General features: G+C 44.2%; 1 protein-coding gene across 1 annotated transcript; it reads right to left on the bottom strand.

The window, feature by feature from the left end:
* Positions 1-2,431: 2,431 nt before the first annotated feature.
* On the bottom strand, positions 2,432-14,085 carry CMTM2 (CKLF like MARVEL transmembrane domain containing 2). Its single transcript, XM_065898374.1, has 4 exons — positions 13,825-14,085; positions 13,528-13,686; positions 3,170-3,271; positions 2,432-2,680 (listed from the first exon to the last, which is right to left on the bottom strand). Exons 1-4 carry the CDS (start codon positions 14,083-14,085, stop codon positions 2,432-2,434), a joined length of 771 nt encoding a protein of 256 aa, XP_065754446.1.
* Positions 14,086-22,906: the final 8,821 nt, after the last annotated feature.

Genomic DNA, 22,906 nt, shown 5'->3' with positions numbered 1-22,906 from the left:
CCAGATCTCTTATGTGTTCTTCTGTATCACCCAGTCTGCTGTTAATTCCTTCTAGTGTATTTTTCATTTCAGTTATTTTATTCTTCAGCTCTGACTGGTTCTTTTTTTTATATATATACTTATTTATTTATTTGTTTTTTTGGCTGTGTTGGGTCTTAGTTGCGGCATGCGGGATCTTCACTGAGGCATGAGGGATCTTTTGTTGTGGTGCGCCTGTCTCTGTTGCAGCGCTCAGGCTTCTCTCTAGTTGTGGTGCACGGGTTTTCTCTCTCCAGTTGTGGTGCGTGGGCTCCAGGGCACGTGGGCTCTGTAGTCTGCAGCACGCTGGCTCTCTCATTGAGGTGTGCGAGCTCAGTAGTTGTGGTGCACGGGCTTAGTTGCCCCGTGGCATGTGGGATCTTAGTTACCCGACCAGGGATCAAACCCGTGTCCCCTGCATTGGAAGGCGGATTCTTTCCCACTGGACCACCAGGGAAGTCCCTGACTGGTTCTTTTTTATATTTTCTAGTTTCTTGTTAAAATTCTGTGTTCATCTGTTCTTTTCCCTGATTCAGTTAGCATTCTTGTTACAAATGCTTTTGAACTCTTTAACTGGTAAATTATCCCTGTATCATTAGTTGTTTTTTTCAGTTTAAAAATTTATTTGGAGTACAGTTGATTTACAGTGTTGTTGTTAGTTTCAGGGTGTACAGCAAAGTGAATCAGTTATACATATACGTACGTACACTTTTTTTCTTTTTAGATTCTTTTCCCATATAGGCCATTATGGAGTATTGAGTAGTTTCCTGTGCTACACAGCAGGCTTTTTTTTTCTTATTCTTTCATTTGAAACAAATTCCTCTGTCTCTCATTTTGCTTAACTTTCTCTCTATGAAATTAGGTGAAACAGTTACCTATTCTGGTCTTGAAGGGGTGTCCTTGTGTGGGAGCCTCCCTATGCAGACTACGTGTGCCCAGTGGCTTTGGTGGGAAAGCGGGATTTGAAATGAGCATGGGTCACGTCTTTCCCCAGGGTGTGCTGGGCAGCTGTCACACACAGCTGGAGATGGGGCTGGGAGGTCGGAGGTGGAGCAGGAGATGAAGGAGCTAGAGCCAGAGCCTGGTGTGAGCACTGCTTCTCTGCTCAGTGGCTGACACCGCCCTATACAGGGTCGGGGAGGGGTCCCAAGGTACTAGAGCAGAAGCCCTGAAGTTCAGTTCCCTCTAAGTGCACACTCTCCTCCATCCCAGTATTGACACCTTCACCCCAGAGGGGAGGAGTGCTGAAGCAAGAGAGGCTGGAGCAGGCGCTCGTCGTGGACTGGGGCACACGCAGGGGGCAGGTTGTGGGAAACTGGCTAGAGCTCTGGGCAATTTCAATCTGCTTCCTCTGTCTTGCTCTCGGAAGTAAGGAAGCAGATGTATGCTCTTCACGAGCCGAGTCTAGGTTTCTTACACCCTTCCTGTTAGTCTCAGTAGTTTTCAAACCAGCTAAGGAGGACTCCTTGGTGTCAGAGTCCCGGGGGTGGGGTGTTCCATATGTGGTTTGAACTGCTCACTCCCCAGGGAGGATCTCTGAGCCTGTGTAATCCCCCTCCTCTTCTGTGTCCCCTCCCAGGGTGTATAGGTCCCAACCTGTTCGCTTCTCTTCCCTTCTACCCAACTCTGTATGGATCTATCTTTACAGCTTTGGTTGTGTAAGAGTCTTTTGCCAGTGTCCAACTTGTTTTCAGTGAGAATTGCTCCACCAGTAGATGTATTCCTAGGGGGAGGTGAGCTCAGCGTCCTCCTCCTCTGCCATCTTCATCTCCTTCCAGGCACTTGTGCTTTAGTTATGTTTTCAAGTACTAAGAAATCAGGTTCTTTTTATGTTGACCTTGAAAATCTTATTTTTTGCTTGGTCTGGATTTCCTGACATTTTGACACCAGGAGAGCAACACGACCTCCAGAGGTTTCTAACTGTTTTGTGCCAATGCTTCTTGCTTTCTATTTCCTGTCTGTTAAGAGACCCTGGAGAGTGATATGTCTGTTTTCCCCTGTTCTTGAAATGTATAGAAATGTAACATGAAAACGTCAATGTGAACAAAATGCAGCCTTTTCTTTTCCAGTCTCTCGTTTTCCTTTGGCCCCTTTGCCTGGTCGGTGTTGACAGCTGGTATCACCCACGCTTCTGTTCCCCCAAACCCTCCATGCCCCGCGAACACCTCCAGAGGCCCCGCTCCAGCCTCGCCCTCTGCGCCAAAACCTTCGGCTACTCTTGTTGAATGAACAAAATAACGTTTACGTCAACTTTAAGCTTTTAAAATTCATTTAAGGAGAAATTTCTTTTCCAAGCAAAGGTAGAGTCGTTGAAATGGAAAAGAAGACCATTCTAGAGAAAAGACAAGTTAGACAGTGGAAACATGTTTTGCGGTAAGATACACGGCCACTTCCAACCCCAGGCGCCTCGGCCTCACTTCTTGCCGCCCTTGGCAGGTGACCCCTTGGCAGGTGACCCCTTGGCAGGTGACGGTGGTTGCGGCGGTACCGCTGCCCTCCCCTCGCCTGCTTCCCCTGGTTTTTCTCCTTCCTTTGGCTTTTTGCCCTCTTTATCCTTTCCCAAAGGAATCGGCACATGCATTTTGACCTTCTTGCCTTTGAAGTGTTTCTTTTGAAGACAAGCATCTATTAAAGCAAAAAGTGCAGCCACACCGATAAGGATCTGGGAAACAAAAGAATCCTCGTTACTCGTGCTTTTCCTTCCAAAGCGGTCACAGTTCCTTCCCGGCTTGTGGCTTGTGATTGTCCGTAGGTGCTGTTTAACCCCTCCCCTTGACCCCTCAAACTGCCAGACCCCAGAGAGACTTTGGGTTTGCCCCTCCCTGGCCTCAGCTCCCCGATTCTGATCCCCATCCCTGTAGCCAGTCACCTCACCACATTTTCTTTCCCTCTTTGGACCCCGCCTGGGTGGGGCCCTTCACTCTGGGGCCGGCAGGCAAGCTTCTGGGGGGAAGCTCTTAGCTGGGTGGGCTCCTGGACATCATCTTCCTTTCAATGGCTTCTCCCCCGGAAACGTTGACCCAATTTACCTTTAAACTTTGCTTGGATACTAAGATTTTGTGAAAAGAGACCCTTTTCCTTAGGGGGAAATAACCATTCTCCAAATGAGGTGATTTCTGAACAAGTAAATAGCCCAACATGAAAGACTCACCACACCATAAATGTAGCGCATTGGCATGGTTTGCTGAATTTTCACGGCAAAGATGGCGGCCCCCACGAGGAAAGTACTGGAGAACAGGTCATTGAGAAGGTCCTGAAAGCATGGGAGAGATGAGTCGGCCTTAGAGATGAGGCCCCGTCAACACCAGACCTGGCCTAGCTTCCTCCAAAGGAAATGGTTTTCAAACTTCTGCCTGATTTAAAAAATATATATAGGAAGATGAATATTTACTGGGCTAGGTGGACATATCTGTGGCCTACCAGCTGGACTCTTTGAGTTGAGACACAAAATCCAGGATGCTTAACTGCCTTTACGGGCTGCCTCGGCTACCATCCCGTCTGTGAAATCACACATTTGGTGGCTATGTTTTCCCCCCACTTAAATAAATGCATGACTCTCCAACTAATTGATGTCCTGCTTGGGTACCACCTCACAACATCTTTCTACTCTGAAGGCCAGCTCCTCTTTCCGAATCCAGGGTGGGCTGTGTTGCTGGCAGGAGGTTCTGTTGGACTCTGGTCCTTCACTGGGAGCCTGGCAGCTGCCTCTTCGCCCCCTACTCATCCCTTCCCCCACCTTACTTCTTAGACACCGACCCCCCCTCCCCCCCACCCCGCCTTTGCAAGGCCATGTCACTTCCTCCATCATCCACTCTCCTTCCCGTCCCTTGCGGCCACAGTCCTGCCCTAGCTCCATATTCGTTTCCTTTACCCTATACTGACAAGGTCCAGATGTTCCCAGACTGGGCAAAAGGGCTGCCTCCCATGCTGCCTTCCCCTCAAATACCACCCACTGTCACTCCCTGGCACAGCCAAACTTAACTCAAAGTTGGCCAAACCATGGCCACAGCAAGCCGGCTTCCTCCCCCATCACTCCTGGGGTGATGCTGGCCCAGAGCTTGCGCATCCTCTTAATCCCATGGGCAGCAGCTGACTCTGCAGTGCTGGGTGACACCCATCTTTCCCCTTGATTTCTCTGATGCCATTTTCTGGGGGTTGTACTTCCCTGGCCACTTTGTCTCAGGCCTTTTCTTTTCCTCCTCATTTTGGATTTTAACACACTTCATACAGAAAATAATAGAACATCCCATCCCCAATCCCACCTCCACCAGCCGTGACCCACTGAGATTAAACAGATGTTAATGTCTTGCAATATTTGCCTCAGGGCTCTCAAAACAAAAACAAACCATAAACAAAAAAACTTTGTGGAATGAGCTACAGTCTTACCATTCCATCCCTTTCCCTGCCTTCTGCATGTGTTCCAAGTCTATGGGTAGTCTTCCCAAGTACACAGTAGTATTTTCCTCCATATTATATATTCATAAACAATATATACTATTTTGTGTTTCAAAAATTTAAATAAAAAGATATATCTTATAGCACGTGCTTTTTAAACTTTTTAAACTTAAAAAAACCTTTTTTTGAGATTTACCCATTTTGAGAAATATATGAGATTGAGATTAATGAGATTGAATTCTTTGATTTTAGCTGATGTATGAATAAACCAAACTGGAGACATTAGGGTGTTTCTCCCTTTTAGGAAATTATTATTGCCAACTGTGCCTGCAGTGAACACTCTTGTCTGTGCCTCCCATGCACATCTTTTCCTTGTTGAGGTATTGCCAAGTTTCTCTCTAAAGGGCTTGTGCCAGTGTCCACTCATGCCCGCAAAGGTATAGGGACTCCTGTTTCCCATGTCCTTGCCAAAGCCCAGGATTACCATGCTCATTTATTTCTGCCCATCTGGTGAATCGAAATGGTACCTCATTGTTGTTTTAATTTTCTGATCGCTGGTTACTAATGAAGCATTTTTAAAAACGTTTTAGGCAGTTGGGTTTCCTGTCTATTCATATCCCTTACCCCATTTTTCTATTGGCTTGTTTTAAAAATTTTGTTTATGATGTCTTCTGTTGTAAAGTTTTAATTTTAATGGTATGCATAGTTTCTCTTTCTCTCTCTTTCTCATGGTCCCAAGAACATTTATTAAATACTCCATTCAGCTGTGTTATGCCACCTCTGTCATATGCCAAGTTGCCATATGTATGTAGGTCTATTTCTGGGTTCTCTTTTTTATTCCTGTATTAGTCTGCTCAGGCTGCCATAACAAAATGCCACAGACTGCGTGGCTTAAACAAGACATTTATTTTCCCACAGTTCTGGAAGCCAGAAGTCCATGATCAAGGCGCCAGCAAATTCAGTTTCTGGCGAGGACTCTCTTCCTGGTTTGCCTGGGTGCCTTCTCACCATTTTCTCATATGGCCTTTCCATGGAGAGGAGGTAGGGGGAGGGATAGGGGAGAGGAAGGGGGAGGGAGGTCTCTGTTGTCTTTTTTTATAGGGACGTTAATCCTATCAGACCCTTAGGATCTCATTTAATCTTAATTACCACTCTGGAGGCCCCATAGGCAAGTATAGCCACACTGGGGATTAGGATTTCAGCATATGAATTTTGGGGGTACACAAACATTCAGTCCATTAGTCTTTGTCAACCCCTGAGCTAGTACCAAAGCTTTATAGTAATTCCAATATGTCGTTGGGTGAGTCCATCCTTATAATTCTTTTCATTCTTCCATAAGAATTTTATTTATTTATTTTAAAAATACATTTATTTATTTATTTTTAGCTGTGTTCGGTCTTCGTTTCTGTGCGAGGGCTTTCTCTAGTTGCGGTGAGCGGGGTCCATTCTTCATCGAGGTGCGCGGGCCTCTCACTATGGCGGCCTCTCTTGTTGCGGAGCACAGGCTCCAGACGCGCAGGCTCAGTTGTGGCTCACGGGTCCAGTTGCTCCGCGGCATGTGGGGTCTTCCCAGACCAGGGCTCGAACCCGTGTCCCCTGCATTGGCAGGCAGATTCTCAGCCACTGCGCCACCAGGGAAGCCCCATAAGAATTTTAGAATCACCTTGCAAAGTTCCACAAACAACCTCTGTTATAAAATTTCATTTAATGTGGAGATTGCTTGGGAATGAAATTGACATCTTTATGATAGTAGCTCTTCACATCTGTGAATGTGGTATATTTCTTCTCTTACTTAGATTTTTCTTCTATGTCCATTAACAAAATGTCATAATCTCTATGTAAAGTTTTACAATCTTTGAACGGGTATATTCTCAGACACCTGTAGTTTCTGTTGCTGTTTTAAATGGTTTCTTTGAAAAGCCATATTTTCTCATTATTTGTTGCTGGTATTCAGGAACACTATTTTTGTTTTTTGTAACCTTGTGGAACTCAATCAGTTCTAGTAATTTGACTGTAGATTCTTAGATTCTCTGTGTAGAGAATCATATTATCAGGGAGTAATGCTAGTTTTTTTCTCCTTCCCAATCCATATACCCTTTGTTTTTCTTGTCACATTGTACTAAGATCTTTAGCACAATGTCAAATAGAAGTGGGGATAATAGGCATCTCTAAGGAAACGCTTCTAACATTTCACCATGAAATGCAATGTTCATTTTAGGTTTGGGTGGTTTTCTGTTATTAAGTTAAGGAGGTTCCCTTTTTTCCTAGTTTGCCAAGAGTCTTCCAAAAATTAGTATTGAATATTACTAAATAGTTTTCCTACAGCTTATGAGATGATTAAATGGTTTTCTCCTTTAAATAAAAGATGGTGAATTATGTTAACAGAATTTTGAGACAAAACCACCTTTACATTCCTTGCAGATGCCCTGCTTGATCCTGATGCATTGCTTGCTTATATATTGCTTGATTTAGTTTGCTAGTATTTTATTGAGAATTTTTATGGCTGTATTCAAATAATATAGGCCTATAGTTTACTTTCCTTACTATGTCTGGTTTTAAGATCAAAGCTTTACCAGATGGTACAACATATTATAACCCCCCCCCCCCCCGCTTTTTTTAAGAGAAAAAGGGACAGACAAGTGGAACTGAATATGAATCTAGAAATGAACTGCATATGGGATTTTATTCTTTTATTTTTTTTTGGCCACACGACGTGGCATGGGGGATTTTGGTTCTCCAACCAGGGATCAAACCAGTGCCCCCTGCAGTGGAAGCGTGGATTCTTAACCACTGGACTGCCAAGGAAGTCCCACGTATGGGATATTAGCATTTAACAAAAATGCCATTTCAAATCAGTGGGGGAAGTTGTACTATTCAGTAAATGAATAAACTGAGTGATAGGGTGGAACAGCTGGAGAGCCATCAGGATACAAAGCTGGAGCCATGGTTCACACCATATACCAAAATGACTCCAAATAAAAGATTTAAATGTAAAAAATGAAACAAGTGCCAGATGAAAACATGGATGGATTATTTTATACCCTGTTTTTCTATTTCTTTTTGAGTCAATTTTTGTACATCATATGTTTTTCTGGGATATTATCATATTATAATTTATTGGCATAAAAGTTCATATTTTCCCTGTGATCTTTAAAACCTCTTCTTTATACTAATATTTTTCTTTGTTCTCTTTTTTTCTTATGGTTTATCTACTTTATTAGTCTTTTCAAAGAATTAGATTTTGGTTTTATTAGTCATCACTATGAATCTTTGTTTCCTATTTTATTAATTTTAACTCTTTGACATTGCTTTCTTAATTCCTTTTTTTTGTTGTTGTTTTGGTACCTCTTTTTAAAAAAATTTTATTTATTTTTTTATACAGCAGGTTCTTATTAGTTATCCATTTTAGACTTATTAGTGTATACATGTCAATCCCAATCTCCCAATTCATCCCACCACCATCACCACCCCAAGGCCCCTCCTCGCCCCACTTTCCCCCCTTGGTGTCCATACATTTGTTCTCTACATCTGTGTCTCAATTTCTGCCCTGCAAATTGGTTCATCTGTATCATTTTTCTAGGTTCCATGTATATGCGTTAATATACGATATTTGTTTTACTCTTTCTGACTCACTTCACTCTGTATGACAGTCTCTAGGTCCATCCACGTCTCTACAAATGACCCAATTTCGCTGTAATAAATTGGCTGAGTAATATTCCATTGTATATATGTACCACATCTTCTTTATCCATTCTTCTGTCAATGGACATTTAGGTTGCTTCCATGTCCTGGCTGTTGTAAATAGTGCTGCAGTGAACTTTGGGGTGCATGTGTCTTTTTGAATTATTGTTTTCTCTGGGTATATGCCCAGTAGTGGGATTGCTGGGTCATATGGTAATTCTATTTTTAGTTTTTTAAGGAACCTCCATACTGTTCTCCATAGTGGCTGTATCAATTTACACTCCCACCAACAGTGCAAGAGGGTTCCCTTTTCTCCACAGCCTCTCCAGCATTTGTTGTTTGTAGATTTTCTGAGGATGCCCATTCTAACTGGTGTGAGGTGATACTTCATTGTAGTTTTGATTTGCATTTCTCTAATAATGAGTGATGTTGAGCAGCTTTACATGTGCTTCTTGGCCATCTGTATGTCTTCTTTGGAGAAATGTCTATTTAGGTCTTCTGCCCATTTTTGGATTGGGTTGTTTGTTTTTTTAATATTGAGTTACATGAGCTGTTTATATATTTTGGAGATTAATCCTTTGTCAGTTGCTTCATTTGCAAATATTTTCTCCCATTCTGAGGGTTGTCTTTTCATCATGTTTGTAGTTTCCTTTGCTTTGCAAAAGATTTTAAGTTTCATTAGGTCCCATTTGTTTACTTTCGTTTTTATTTCCATTACTCTAGGAGGTGGATCAAAAAAGATCTTGCTGTGATTTATGTCAAAGAGTGTTCTTCCTATGTTTTCCTCTAAGAGTTTTATATTGTCCGGTCTTACATTTAGGTCTCTAATCCATTTTGAGTTTATTTTTGTGTATGGTGTTAGGGAGTGTTCTAATTTCATTCTTTTACATGTAGCTGTCCTGTTTCCCCAGCACCACTTATTGAAGAGACTGTCTTTTCTCCATTTTCAGGACTGGCATGTTGTCCTCTTTACAACTCTATCTCCGCTCTGATAACCTCATCTTTACTTGACCATTTGCAAAGAGCTTATTTCCAAATAAGGTCATATTCACAGATACTGGGAGTTAGGACATCAACATATTTGGGGGGTACATAATTCAACTCATAACAGATAGCAAATTTAAAAGATAGACTTCTTGGTGGACAGTTTGTTTTCCTTTAAGGACTTTAAGCACATCATTCCACTCCTTCAGGCCTCCATGGTGTCTGATGAGAAATTGGCTGTTAATCTTATCAAGTGTCCCTTGTACAAGATAAGTTGCTTCTCTCTTACAACTTTCAAGACTTTCTCCTTGTCTTTGGACAGTTATTATAATGTGTCTCAGTGTGGATCACTTTGAGTTTATTCTACTTGGTGTTTTTTGGATGTGTAGACTCCTGTCTTTTACCAAATTTGGAAAGTTTTTTGGCCATTATTTCTTTGAATATTCTTTCTGTTCCTTTCTCTCTCTCTTCTTTTGGGACTCTGCCTATGTTAGTATGCTTGATGGTGTCCCATGGGTGTCTTAGGCTCTTTTCATTTTTTTCCTTCATTCTTTTTTTCTTCCTGTTCCTCAGACTGAATAATCTCAATTGACCTGTCTTCAGGTTCACTGATTCATTCTTCTGCCTGCTCAAATCTGCTGTTAAACAACTCTAGTGAATTTTTCACTTCAGTTATATTACTTTTCAGCTCCAGAATTTCTATTTGGTTTCTTTTTAAACTTCTCTTTACTGACATTCTGTATTTGTTCATGAATTGTTCTCCTGGTTTCCTTTAGTTCTTTGAGCATTTTAGAGACAGTTGATTTAAAGTCTTTGTCCAGTAAGTCTAATATCTGGGCTTCCTCAAGGACAGTCTCTATTAATAACTTTTTCCTGTGAATGGGCCATACTTCTTTCTTTGTGTGCCTTATAATTCTTTGAAAACTGTACATTTTGAATATTATAATATAGTTACTCTGGAAATCATATTGCCTCTCCTCCCCAGAGTTTGTTGTTGTTGCTTGTTGTGAGTTAAAGTCACTTGTATGTTTAATAATTTTTCCTAAACTATGTTTTGAAAGACTATTCTTTCTCTTGTGTGGCCCCTGAAGTCTTTGTTTTTCACTAGCTTAATGGTCAGGTAGTGATTTGATGGAGATTTCCTTAAATATTTGGAAACAAGTCTTTGCAGATTGCCTTTGTGTTGGGGCACTCCTTCAACACGTCTCCAGGATGTTTAGAGCTCTTAGTTTTTACTTGCTGCTTGTGCAGGGCCTAAAGGTCAGCCAAAGGTGAGAGCTTAGGGTTTTTTTCTGGGCATGTGTCCAGCTTTGGGCACGTGCAGTCCTTCTAGATTCCCTGGTATAGGTGGGAGCTTTTCAAAGCTCTTATTCTCCCAAGCATCTGCTTCCCAAACTTCTGGTCTGCCTACTGCTTGGGAAACCTTGCCCCGGGTGGCTATGGTTAGTATATACGCCTTTCAATGCTTTAACAAATGCTATCTAGGAGACTGCTTCAGCCCTGAGAAAACTCTGAGGCAGGTGAAACAAAGGCAAGTTCCTGGCTAATCCCTCAGGGAGCCACCAGACAGGTCAAGCACACAACTCTAATTCTTTGGGAACAAGGTTTTTTTGTGTTTTTTTGCGGTACGCGGGCCTCTCACTGCTGTGGCCTCTCCTGTTGTGGAGCACAGGCTCCGGACGCACAGGCTCAGCGGCCACGGTTCACGGGCCTAGCCGCTCCGCGGCATGCGGGATCTTCCCGGACCGGGGAATGAACCCGTGTCCCCTGCATCGGCAGGCGGACTCTCAACCACTGCGCCACCAGGGAAGCCCAGGAACAAGGTTTTTATTGTTCCGTCTGTCACCAGCAAGGAATGTGGCCAGGAATGTGGGCTGTCTTCATGGCCACTGACCAGCTGGGGATTAAGGGATGGCAGGCAGGTTAAGTAAAATGCTACAACATTCTCTTACCAAAATTCAACAGCCTCTTTCTTCATTGAGCATTCTCCTGTTTTATTTTGTTTTGAATTAGATTCCAGAGTTCTGAAAAAGTCGATTCTGACAGTTTTTGAGAACCTAATCATTGCTTTAGTGGAAGGACAGAGATTTGGAGTTCCCTACTCTGCCATTTTTAGTGATGTCACTCTTATTAAATCTGGCAGGTTCTCAGTCACTATCACTTTGAATATTTCTTCTCTATTATCTTGTGTGTCTTCTTCTGGAACTCCTATTAGGCTTATGATGAACTTTCTCATTCCATATTCTGTGTTTCAACTTCTCTCTTTCATATTTTCCCTCTTTATCTGTCAGTACTATAATCTGGGTAATTTCCCCACATCCTTCAGCTCATTACTTCCCCAGCTTTTGTCTGATATGCTTTTTAACCCATTTATTGACATTTTTATTTCAATAACTATATGTTCAATTCTAGACATTGTATCTTGTACTTAAAAAAAAAATCTGTCTGTTCCATCCTAATAATGTCTTATTCTTTTCTTAGGGCTTTTATTTATGTCTTTATAATTTAAGTGTATCTTAAATTATTTTCAGACAGTTCTTTTATTATCTCATATTTTCAGGGTTCTAATCCTCCCATTTCTTATTTTTGCTGGTTCTTGATTCTTAGTCATGGGGATTTAAAAATCAGGTGTTTTGTAGTTTTGAACTGTGAGTTGAGTTTTGTACACCACCCCACCCACCCATATCTGTCCTGTGAGAATCTCTTTATGCTTTGATTATGATTTTGCATTTGTTTTTCAGGAGTCCCATGGATTTCTTCAGAATACCATCAAATTGGGATCGATTTTTATGCCAGTTCCCAGGCACTACATTTTCTAAGCTGCATGAAGGTTTCTAGGCTGAAGGTAGGAAAAACTGAAACCAAATCTGTACAAAGTGTAGGCTCAAGGTTTGTATTTCTCAAGGTGGTCTTCTTTTGCTTTTCCCCACTCAAAACTCGGGCAGAGATGAACATGCTTTCTTGTTCCTCTGTGTGGGTGAAAGGTATCTTCTCTGTCTTTTCCCTTAGGGTGCAGTCTTTGCAGGGTACTGGCCTTATGCAGGATTCTCAGTTCTAAATTCCCACTTTGCTTGGGACCAAGGCCTCAACTCCTAACTGGAGAGTATATGAGAATCCATATTCTAGGTTCCTGGGATAGTATCTCGTGGGTCATTTCCACCCACACTGAAGCAGCTGATTTGTCACTGCTCCTGTTTTCCATTTCTAGCACCTCTGTGTTTCCTCTTCTTTTTTTTGCCAGCTCAGCCATTCAGTTAAAGCAATAGTGTTTACATTTCCCCTAGTAGTTTTAGGTAAGAACAGCAGGAGGATTTTCAGGGTTCAATGATTTTTCATCTTGCTGGAACTAAAAGTATCTTCTCAAGCACCTTGGCTGGGAATGTGTCCTCTGCCTGTCCCTTCACTTTGTCCTCTGCTTATCCATCTCCCAGGAGTCTTATATGGCCCTCTTTTCCTTTCTCCTGATACTGGGAGTCCTCATCTATCCCACTGAGACCTATGGATCCCTGGACCCTAATAACTTTTAATAAGTAGGCAGGACAGAGTGTAGTTAGGGACTCAAGACTCTACTGATAAAGCTGGGTTTGAATCCTTTTTCTGCCACTTACTGCCTGATTTACCTGGGGGTAAGTTACTTAGCCATTCTGAACCCATTTCATGTATAAAGTGAGTGAAACAGTGAGCACAGGCTCTGGAGGCATGCTGTGAATGTGCAATGAACAAGGGACCTTGGGTTAGTTGGGAGTTAGGTAGGTAAGCTTTGTGATTACAGAGGTAATGGGCAGGGATTCAAGTCCATGAGTCTTCAGGCACAGCATCAAGGGCTTTACTTTTACTCCTAAGGAACAATCTCACACAAGATTATTACTGTCTTCATGTTACAGATGAGGAAACAGAGTCTGGAAGTGGGTGGTAACTTACCCAGCTCAGTCCCATTCCAGTGGATGACTGCTTCGGGCTGAACATCCTTCTGGGCTTAACATCCCTTGCAGGGATAGTCACTGGAGATCTGAGGCTGCTTTAGATGTGACTTTTTTTTTTTTTAAGTCTCATTTTATATTACTGATTTTTTTCTTTGAATTCTGGGGATGGGGTACCGTCAGAGTGGTCTTTCCGGTCAAGTGTGAGCTGGCACAGGGGTTGGAAGGAACCGCTGGTTGCTACACCTCCCCTGCTCCCAAGGAGAGCAAAGCCTCAGGAAGGCAAAGACTCCTTCCTTTGACCACCAGGTAGGAAAGAGGCCCTCCACCCCCAAGCTGGGCTTTCTGGAAGCCTTTTCTACCTAACTTCAGCTGCCCCTGCTCTGGCCCCACTGGAAGGTCTGAGCCCATGCCCGGAGCACAAATAAGGGAGATGAGGCGTATCTCTCTGTTCAGTCACTTTCCAGGTGCCAGGATACACGCGTGAATGCACACCAGGCTCAGGCACTCCCCACCGCCCCTCACTTACAGAAATGGGCCACAGGATGAAGCGCGCGTATCTCTGGATGGCGAAGGTGTAGATAATGATGAAGAAGATGAGGATGGACAACTCCATGGTGATGATGAGTGTCAGGTTGGGGTGCACAATGGTCCCCTTGAACATCATCAGTGAACCTATTAGGCAGCCCTGATGGGAGACATGCCCTTTGAGCCACGGCAGACGGCTCGGGCCAGAGGAGGCCTCGGGGAGCCCGCTCCTCCCTCTGCCCGTCTTTGGGCACTCCCTGCACCCCCCAGCCCCACCCAGGGATACGGGCCCACTTACCAAGATAATGAGCTTGACCTCAGCGTACCCCATAAGCCAGAACTCTCTATTGCTGTCCTTGAATTCCCACTTGTAAGGGCGATGCCCCTTCCTCGTTCCCACTTCATCGCCCGGAGGAGGGGCCGCCCCCGGCGCGGCTGCGGCTGCGGTGGCCGGGCCCGGGGCCGGGGCCGGGGCCGGGGCCGGGGCCGGGGCCGGGGCCGGGGCCGGGGCTGGGGCTGGTGCGGCCTTGCGTTTGCCCTTTTTGCCTTTGTCAGCCATGTTGCCGTGGAGTTCTCAGCTTCTCACGGCCTGCCCAATTTTTGCTGTTCCCTGCCAGGCCTGGCCTTTGAGCGAGCCGAATGCCCACCGACCTGCTTAGAGGCCGCGCTCAGCCAACGGCCGGGAAGGACGAGCGAAGGCCAGCGCTTAGCGCGCTCTCGACGCGCACCTAGTCTCCGCACGCGACTCCTCTCCGTCCAGACGCGCCCCCGCGCCCGGCAGCAAGCGCCTCGAGTGTCCGCGGACGCCCAGACCCTGCGCGGGAGCCCCCGCCCCCACGCCGGCTCCGGTGGTGGTCCCAACTCCACGCGGAGCGCTCCCCACGCGGAGCACTCCCCACGCGAGGCCTCTGGGGGCTGCCGGGGGCTGTAGCCGCTGCTCCCGCCTTCGGGTCGGGTTGGCTGAAACTGTGGCCTCCTGGGGCGGTCGCGCCCAGAGCCCCGCGGGCGCATTGGCACTCGCCTGAAAATGTAACGCGACTTTTACACAAGGCAGCACGAGCAAGCAGAAGTGTTCCGGGTTTAGCAGCCCTGATTTTACCATCACATGTGGGCTGAAATGGGTGACAGCGTGCGAGCTCAGCGGCGGGAGGGAGAAGACGATGGTGCTTGTGAAGGTGCCCGCGACGGTGCCCGGGAGGGTGCTTCCGAGGGTGGCTCCGACAGGCCGCGTTGCTTCATGGTTGCCCTTGTAAGTGCCCTTGGGCTTCCCCTTGGGGGTACCCTTGAGGGTGAGATGGGTTCCTGGGCGGGGGAGGCACTGGTTTTGGTTTCGATTCCCAGAGCTTTTTTCATGGTATTCCTCATCGTCTTGGTGACCACAGTCGCATCGATGAGACACGCGATTGCCGGTGTGAGACACAGGGACCGTCAGACACAAGACCATATGCGGGAAGGAAAGACGGGGTTATTCTGCAGCTTCTTAGCAGCCTGTCCTCCCTATCCGGGCGGCGGGCGTGCGGCCTCCTGTCCCCCTTTGACCCTCCACTACCTTCCTGGTGTCTGCCCAGTTGGCTGCTGCAGCCCATTCTGGCATTCCCAGAGAAAGGGTTTTTGGAAATGGTCTTTTCTGCCAGTGACGGCCTTGCCTAAGGTCTGAGGCACCAGGATGAGAGTAGGGCACTGATCCTAGGAGGCTCCGGGTGGCTGTGGGGTCCTGAGAAGGCCCCTCAGTGGAAAGGACTCTTGGGCTATGTTTGAAAAGGCAGGAAGGAGTTTCCAAGGGGACCAACTGGGAGGAGAACTCCAGGTACTGGACAGGGGTCTCCAAGGAATCTGGTGTGGCTGAGACGTATGGAGCCGGTGAGGGTGGGGGCAGAGTTGAGGCTGGGGAGGTGCAGGATCTGGGACTTCATCAAGAGGGGAGGGGAGGTTCCAGATTCAGAAAGCCCACTTGTCGCAAGGTGAATGGAAAGCGAACCAGGCTGGCGGCAGGGAGACCAGTGGAGGGTGGTAGCAGCCCCTGCCATCCAGGTAAGGATTGATGGAGACCAGGGCGTGGGAGCTCCTGGCAGGTAGGAGAAGGCTTGGTGGCTGAGTTAGCAGATGGGGGTCAGCAGGCTACAACACCCTAGATTCCAAGTGCTCCCCAGCTCCTGTCTGCCTTGTATGTTTCTCTTTACGGTCACTTAATCCCTGGCTGCCTTCATGAACTTTTCCTAGATAGGTCTTGCTCTAGCTAATCTGTGAGCTCCCTAAGGGGGAAGGGACTCTATCTCCAACACTGAGCTCAGGCGCAGTCCAATGGGATCGACAAATATTTACTGATCATAGAATGAATTCAAAGAACTTAAACTTTTTTTTTTCTGGATTAATTTCTGTTCCCATAGCTTAACTTCTTGAATCAAAGTCTCACCACCCCATTCCACACCCCGTATCTTCCAAGCATTTAATCTGCCATTTCTTGTGGTCTTCATATGATGAGGATTTGTCCCAGCCTTGTGAGCCAGGGTAAGGTATTTAACCTCAGTTCCCGTATCTGTAAAAATGAGAGTTATAAAGATTAAAACAGAACGTGCCTAGCCTGGTGTGGGAACTTCTTTTCCTTCCTCAACCAGGCTGAGTTGCTCACTTTTGACAATGCACTTTTTCTTTTCTACAATCATTTTTTTCTTGTGATTTAAAGTATAATTTTCTAGTCCGGAAAAGTCAAAATCCTATTTATAGATAAGAACATCTTAAAAAAAAAAAAAGAACATCTTGTTGCAACATTTAAAAAAATAGTGTGTATGATTTTCAAAAGAGGTTCTGTAGATTTGTTTTTGTACCTATTTGGAGAATGAGCTTAGAGTTTGTGCAACTTCAAATCTTTTGAAGAAGTCAGCACAAGAAAGAGAAAGGGTGGTGGTGGGGATGGTGTTCTATAAATGAAATAATGATAGTCTGCCAGTTTCCCTTTTCCAAAGAGTCTTGAAATACTGATCTTAAATGGAGTCATGAAGGCCTCTACTTACCCCTTCAACGCAGAATAAATGACTTCTTTCCTTTTCTTCCATCGCCAAGATGGCAACTACGAAAAGGAACACAGCAGTAATGAAACTGTTGATAAGATCCTGCAATACAGAATTGAAAATTGTCAACTTCACATGAAAATGTAATTTTATAAAATATTTAAATTGGTCAGTTACCCATCTAAGGATGGATGCCTTTTAAAAACTTTCCCTTTGAGGAACCCTCCTACACTGTTGGTGGGAATGTAAATTGATACAGCCACTATGGAGAACAGTATGGAGGTTCCTTAAAAAACTAAAAATAGAAATACCATATGACCCAGCAATCCCACTAATGGGCATATACCCTGAGAAAACCATAATTCAAAAAGAGACATGTACCACAATGTTCATTGCAGCACTATTTACAATAGCCAGGACATGGAAGCAACCTAAATGCCCATCAACAGACGAATGGATAAAGAAGCTGTGGTACATATGTACAATGGTATATTACTCAGCCATAAAAAGGAACGAAATTAGGTCATTTGTAGAGATGTGGATGGGCCTAGAGACTGTCATACAGAGTGAAGTAAGTCAGAAAGAGAAAAACAAATACCATATGCTAACACATATATATAGAATCTAAAAAAAAAAAAAAGGTTCTGATGAACCTGGTTGCAGGGCAGGAATAAAGAGGTAGACACAGAGAATGGACTTGAGGACTTGGGGTGGGAGGGGGGCGAAGTGAGAGTGGCATCGACGTATATACACTACCAAATGTAAAATAGATAGCTAGTGGGAAGCAGCCGCATAGCACAGGGAGATCGGCTCGGTGCTTTGCAATGACGTAGAGGGGTGGGATAGGGAGGGTGGGAGGGAGGCTCAATAGGGAGGGGATATGGGGACGTGGGTATGCATATGGCTGATTCACTTTGTTATGCAACAGAAACTAACACAGTATTGTGAAGCAATTATACTCCAGTAAAGATCTATTTAAAAAACAAAAAAAAAAATCCAAAATAAACTTTCCATTTGATTAATATTAAGAGGAACTCTCAGCAGCATAACTCTTATATCTTCCAGAGACATGAGTTTATGTGATTATAAGGTTCTGGATAGAATCGTCAGCAGAAATGGGTTTAACTTAATTAAAGAACACTCTTAAAAAAAAAAAAAGCTGACAACTTTTCCATCAGACTTTTTAAAAGTCATAGGAAAATGGGCAAGAAAAAACCCTAGAGGTCTAGGGGCCTCACCCATATTGACCCTCCATAAATGTGATCTTATTGAAGTTTTGTATTTTCAATTAATGTAAATTCTGCCATCTATTCCATAATACATTTGTTTTAATATAAAAACAAAAATTTAGATGAACACTTTACTGATTTAATTCTACTTCCAAATCTGCAAATCAGCAGAACCGATACTTTGGAAGTTGGATCATATTTATTCTTTAGGGTCCCACGTCCCAAGAAGCAGGAACCCATCTGAGGAGCTAGCCTGATGTTCTGGAGTGAAAGTGACTTTCTCTCTTTCCTAAAACATGGCCAGAATTGAGTCTGCCCTGACATCTATAGGCTATCTGTGTTCTTTTTGGACATTGATACTGGGTTCTTCAAATGCTGGCCCAATCTGTTTCTTCATGTGCTAAATAAAGGATGAGGATGAGTGGGAGGGGGCACACTCCTGAGGATAAGCAGAGCCTGGGCTTTGGTAGCACAGTGATAATGAAAGAGAAGGTACTCACTGAGTCAGTGGCACCAGTGTTGGAGGATGAGTAAAACCCCGGGGTCCTTTAACCTCCATACGGCCCAGGTAACCAATCTGAACATTTTAAGTTTTTATGTCTTGGTGGCATGACTTGGTAGTGTCAGCTTGTCCGGTGCACTTGCTCAAACACAGCAAAGAGCCCTGCTGTCTGATCATAATGGGTCTAAGTGGAACTCCTCAGCATGCCGAGCTCATTTAACCCTCACAAACACCCTCCAAAGTCAGTATGGCTAGGATCCCCATTTTAAGAAGATGTAACAGAGGCTTAGAGAAGTTCATTAAATTGACTATGATTGAGTATCTGCCAAGGAGTGGAGTCAGAACTCAACTCACTATTGCCTCCCATCAGGGACACCCAAATAAGGTGGAAATGATCTATCCCCCAAGGTTGGAAGTGCAGCAACCATCTTTGGCATTTTCTGTGGAATGGGTAATGGAGGGTCAAAATGGTATGGGACAAATAAGGACAAATAATTGGCCTGCCAATTCCTAGATGTATGACCTGGGGCGTGTTTTATCATCCCTCTGTGCCAACAGGCTAGGATCTTAGTTCCCTGACCAGTGAATGAATCTGTGCCCCCTGCAGTGGAAGTGTGGAGTCTTAACCACTGGACCACCACGGAGTTCCCCCAACAGGCTAATTTTTTAAACATCTTTATTGGAGTATAATTGCTTTACAATGGTGTGTTAGTTTCTGCTTTACAACAAAATGAATCAGTTATATATATACATATGTTCCCATATCTCTTCCCTCTTGCGTCTCCCTCCCTCCCATCCTCCCTATCCCACCCCTCCAGGCGGTCACAAAGCGCCGAGCTGATCTCCCTGTGCTATGCGGCTGCTTCCCACTAGCTATCTACCTTACATTTGGTACTGTATATATGTCCATGCCTCTCTCTCACTTTGTCACAGCTTACCCTTCCCCCTCCCCATATCCTCAAGTCCATTCTCTAGTAGGTCTGTGTCTTTATTCCTGTCTTACCCCTAGGTTCTTCATGACATTTTTTTTCTTAAATTCCATATATATGTGTTAGCATACAGTATTTGTCTCTCTCTTTTTGACTTACTTCACTCTGTATGACAGACTCTAGGTCTATCCACCTCATTACAAATAGCTCAATTTCGTTTCTTTTTATGGCTGAGTAATATTCCATTGTATATATGTGCCACATCTTCTTTATCCATTCATCTGATGATGGGCACTTAGGTTGTTTCCATCTCCGGGCTATTGTAAATAGCGCTGCAATGAACATTTTGGTACATGACTCTTTTTGAATTATGGTTTTCTCAGGGTATATTCCCAGTAGTGGGATTGCTGGGTCATATGGTAATTCTATTTGTAGTTTTTTAAGGAACTTGCATACTGTTCTCCATAGTGGCTGTATCAATTTACATTCCCACCAACAGTGCAAGAGGGTTCCCTTTTCTCCACACCCTCTCCAGCATTTATTGTTTCTAGATTTTTTGATGATGGCCATTCTGACTGGTGTGAGATGATATCTCATTGTAGTTTTGATTTGCGTTTCTCTAATGATTAATGATGTTGAGCATGCTTTCATGTGATTGTTGACAATCTGTATATCTTCTTTGGAGAAATGTCTATTTAGATCTTCTGCCCATTTTTGGATTGGGTTGTTTGTTTTTTTGTTATTAAGCTGCATGAGCTGCTTATAAATTTTGGAGATTAATCCTTTGTCAGTTGCTTCATTTGCAAATATTTTCTCCCATTCTGAGGGTTGTCTTTTGGTCTTGTTTATGGTTTCCTTTGCTGTGCAAAAGCTTTGAAGTTTCATTAGGTCCCATTTGTTTATTTTTGTTTTTATTTCCATTTCTCTAGGAGGTGGGTCAAAAAGGATCGTGCTGTGATTTATGTCACAGAGTGTCCTGCCTATGTTTTCCCCTAAGAGTTTGATAGTTTCTGGCCTTACATTTAGGTCTTTAATCCATTTTGAGCTTATTTTTGTGTATGGTGTTAGGGAGTGAGGCTAATTTTTAATATGGGGATAATGATTGGGATTCATTGCGTTCATCTGAGGATTAAATGGCACAATGAATCTGAAAGCATCACATGAGGTGTAGTGGGAATGCATCAAAGTGTAGTTTCCTGATATCTGCCTTCAAGATAGTAAACTTTTCTGTGAACTTCAGGTGTTCTTCCTGTTGAGACTGTTGAGCAAGGAGCCCTGTTGTGGAATGGGACTTGCCTCTTGGAGAGGCACTAATGTCTGTTATTTGGGCGCCTGGTGAGTAACAGTGGAGGGGGCACGTGGTGCAGGGCTGGTGAGGGTTGGAAGTCAGCTCCAGTTGGGTTCTGTAGGCTGAGTGAGAGGTCTGCCCACACTGGGGCAGGTACAATGGTTTTCAGCTTTGCAGGAAGCATAGGATCTGAGGATTGTGTAAACCAAGATATCAAAAGATGTGAACAAGGACCCAAGCGGAGTGTAAACTTATAAAATTAAAAATTAACTAACTGCAGTCTAGATCATTGAGAATTTGGACGAATGCACACGAATAATGATGACAGTAACAAAACAAATGCAGACTCGGCCTCCCTAGCCAATTGTTGACTCCCTGTCAGAATTCCATCTCCTCGCTGGACCATTGGACATTATAGTTTACTGTGGTCCTTACCTGCAAGGAAGTGCTCTTCTGAACTGTCCCTTGGAAGTAATGCTTTCTTCGTACCTACCATTTCTATTGTAGCTCACATATCTTGAGCACTTACTATCTGTCACATACAGTGCCAAGGTGTTCATATGTGATCTCATTTGATTCTCACAACAAACTCTCATTATCCCCAATTTACAGATGGGTAAGCAACTTGCCTAGGGTTGCTCAGCCAGTAAGTGGCTATGACCCTCCTCAGTCTGACTTGAGAGCCCAAGGGTCTTCTCCTGACTAACACCCCCTCCCTTTTGCCTTAGACACAGACCCTCTGGTTGGCCTCATCTTTGACAAAGAGAAAGATACGTTCTCCCAGATGGGGTAAAACTACAGCTGAGTCTTGCCATGTGCGAAAGCACTTCTGGTTTCCCCATAAATGTCATCCTTACTCATCACCTTTTTTTTCTCCCTTTGACTAAATACCTTATTGACTCAAGTAGCTGCCTCTGACACAGTGAGAGATGGGTTTGTGACTTGACTATTATTTTTCTGTAAAGCCCCCAAACCATTCCCTGAGATAAACAAAATTGTATAGAATTAAAATTGGGAAAGAAAAAGATGCTTTGATGGTGAATCCTTTTTTTTTTTAAATCACTGAATATTAGGAAGAAGTCAAACATTTACACTTTGTTTCACAAAATGTGGTATCTGTAAGAAGGATGTATATACAATAAACATTATGCGGTATTTGTGCCTTGGAGTTCTCCAAACACATGGCAGAACCTGATCAGTCATCACCAGAATCTGAAGGGGACATTCTGAAGCTGATACCTTTTACTTATAAATGTAAAGATATTGCTGGTAGTTTTGGAATCATCCCTTCAATAGAGTTCTAGTTAAATATGTTTATTATGTTCTTTTTTCTAGATTGCTTTCTATTGGAAAAGACATCAGCTTGACCAGAACTCAGTTTCTCGGACTGTATGGGGAAATGCCTTCTTTACAGTGTAGAAGTGTTGAAAATATGGGCTATTCAGAAGACAATAATTATACTTCATACTTTTCTTGGGTACACAGATTGGTGACATAAGACTAGGGTGGGTAAAGTTGATAATGAAATCTAGCAATAAAGACAGTAACCCCACCACAGGTGGGGTGAGGAAAGCTGGCCACACCCTGGAGGACAGAAACAAGAAAAAGGCAGGGGCTTTGTATCACGCTCTGGGCTCCCATAGCTATCCAAAGAAAAGAGGATGCTCTCCCCCAAGGACAGAGGTAGCAAAAGGGGGCCTGGCTTTACCAGAGTCGCCCAGAGGCCTGCAGCTCTCCACAAGCTGGCCTGAGCTGCCTGTGACTGTGGGAACAGCTCCTCTCGTAGCACCTGCTTCATGCTTAGGAGACCCTGGCTCCTGCCTCTCCCTGAGACTCTTCCTGGATGCTCCCCCTGGACCCTCCAGCAAAGCACGGGGCCTTGAGGCTCTCTCCAGGTTTATGGCCGTGGACCTTTAGAGGGCTCCGGTCCTCCTGACCACAGCTGCTGTCGCGACCCCTAAAGGCTTGTACCCTGCCCTCCACTCCAGGAAAATCAATTCACCGTTCGTCGCACATTTTAAGGAAACCATGAGAAAATGGGAGAGGATTCAGAGAAGGTAAGATTTTGAGAATATGAGGAAGACAAAGATGTAGGGAGGGTGAAGATAAACCAGCACAAGGTTATAGGGCATAAAGTCTGGAAAAAGTCTGGGCTTTAGAGTCAGACAGACCTGGGCTCAAATCTGAGTTTCCATGTGCCTAGATACAACCACGGGCAACACAGTCTCTTTAATCCAGTTTTCTCATCTGTTAAAGGGGAATGGGGGACGACCACAACCTCACTGGGTTGTTGTGAGGATTAAATGAGGTAATCTATATGAAGAAGTATCTGGTGCGTGGCATGTGCTCAAAAACAGTTATTTTACCTTCCGCTCTTGAAAACTTCCATGGACAGAGATTTTAGTTTCCGCTCAGAAACCTCTC

This window comes from Phocoena phocoena, chromosome 20 (assembly GCF_963924675.1).
Source record: "Phocoena phocoena chromosome 20, mPhoPho1.1, whole genome shotgun sequence".
Taxonomy (NCBI): domain Eukaryota; kingdom Metazoa; phylum Chordata; class Mammalia; order Artiodactyla; family Phocoenidae; genus Phocoena; species Phocoena phocoena.
Note: the sequence above shows the minus strand (reverse complement) of the source record. Positions and strands in the feature narration are given on the sequence as shown.

Excerpts from the sequence above, each read along its gene's own strand:
- CMTM2 (XM_065898374.1), bottom strand. The coding sequence starts at position 14,085 with ATGGCTGACAAAGGCAAAAAGGGCAAACGCAAGGCCGCACCAGCCCCA. Across the intron at positions 3,272-13,527 it reads TCATCCTGTGGCCCATTTCT|GACCTTCTCAATGACCTGTT; the intron begins GTAAGTGAGGGG and ends CCATGCTTTCAG. Across the intron at positions 2,681-3,169 it reads TGCGCTACATTTATGGTGTG|ATCCTTATCGGTGTGGCTGC; the intron begins GTGAGTCTTTCA and ends TTTGTTTCCCAG.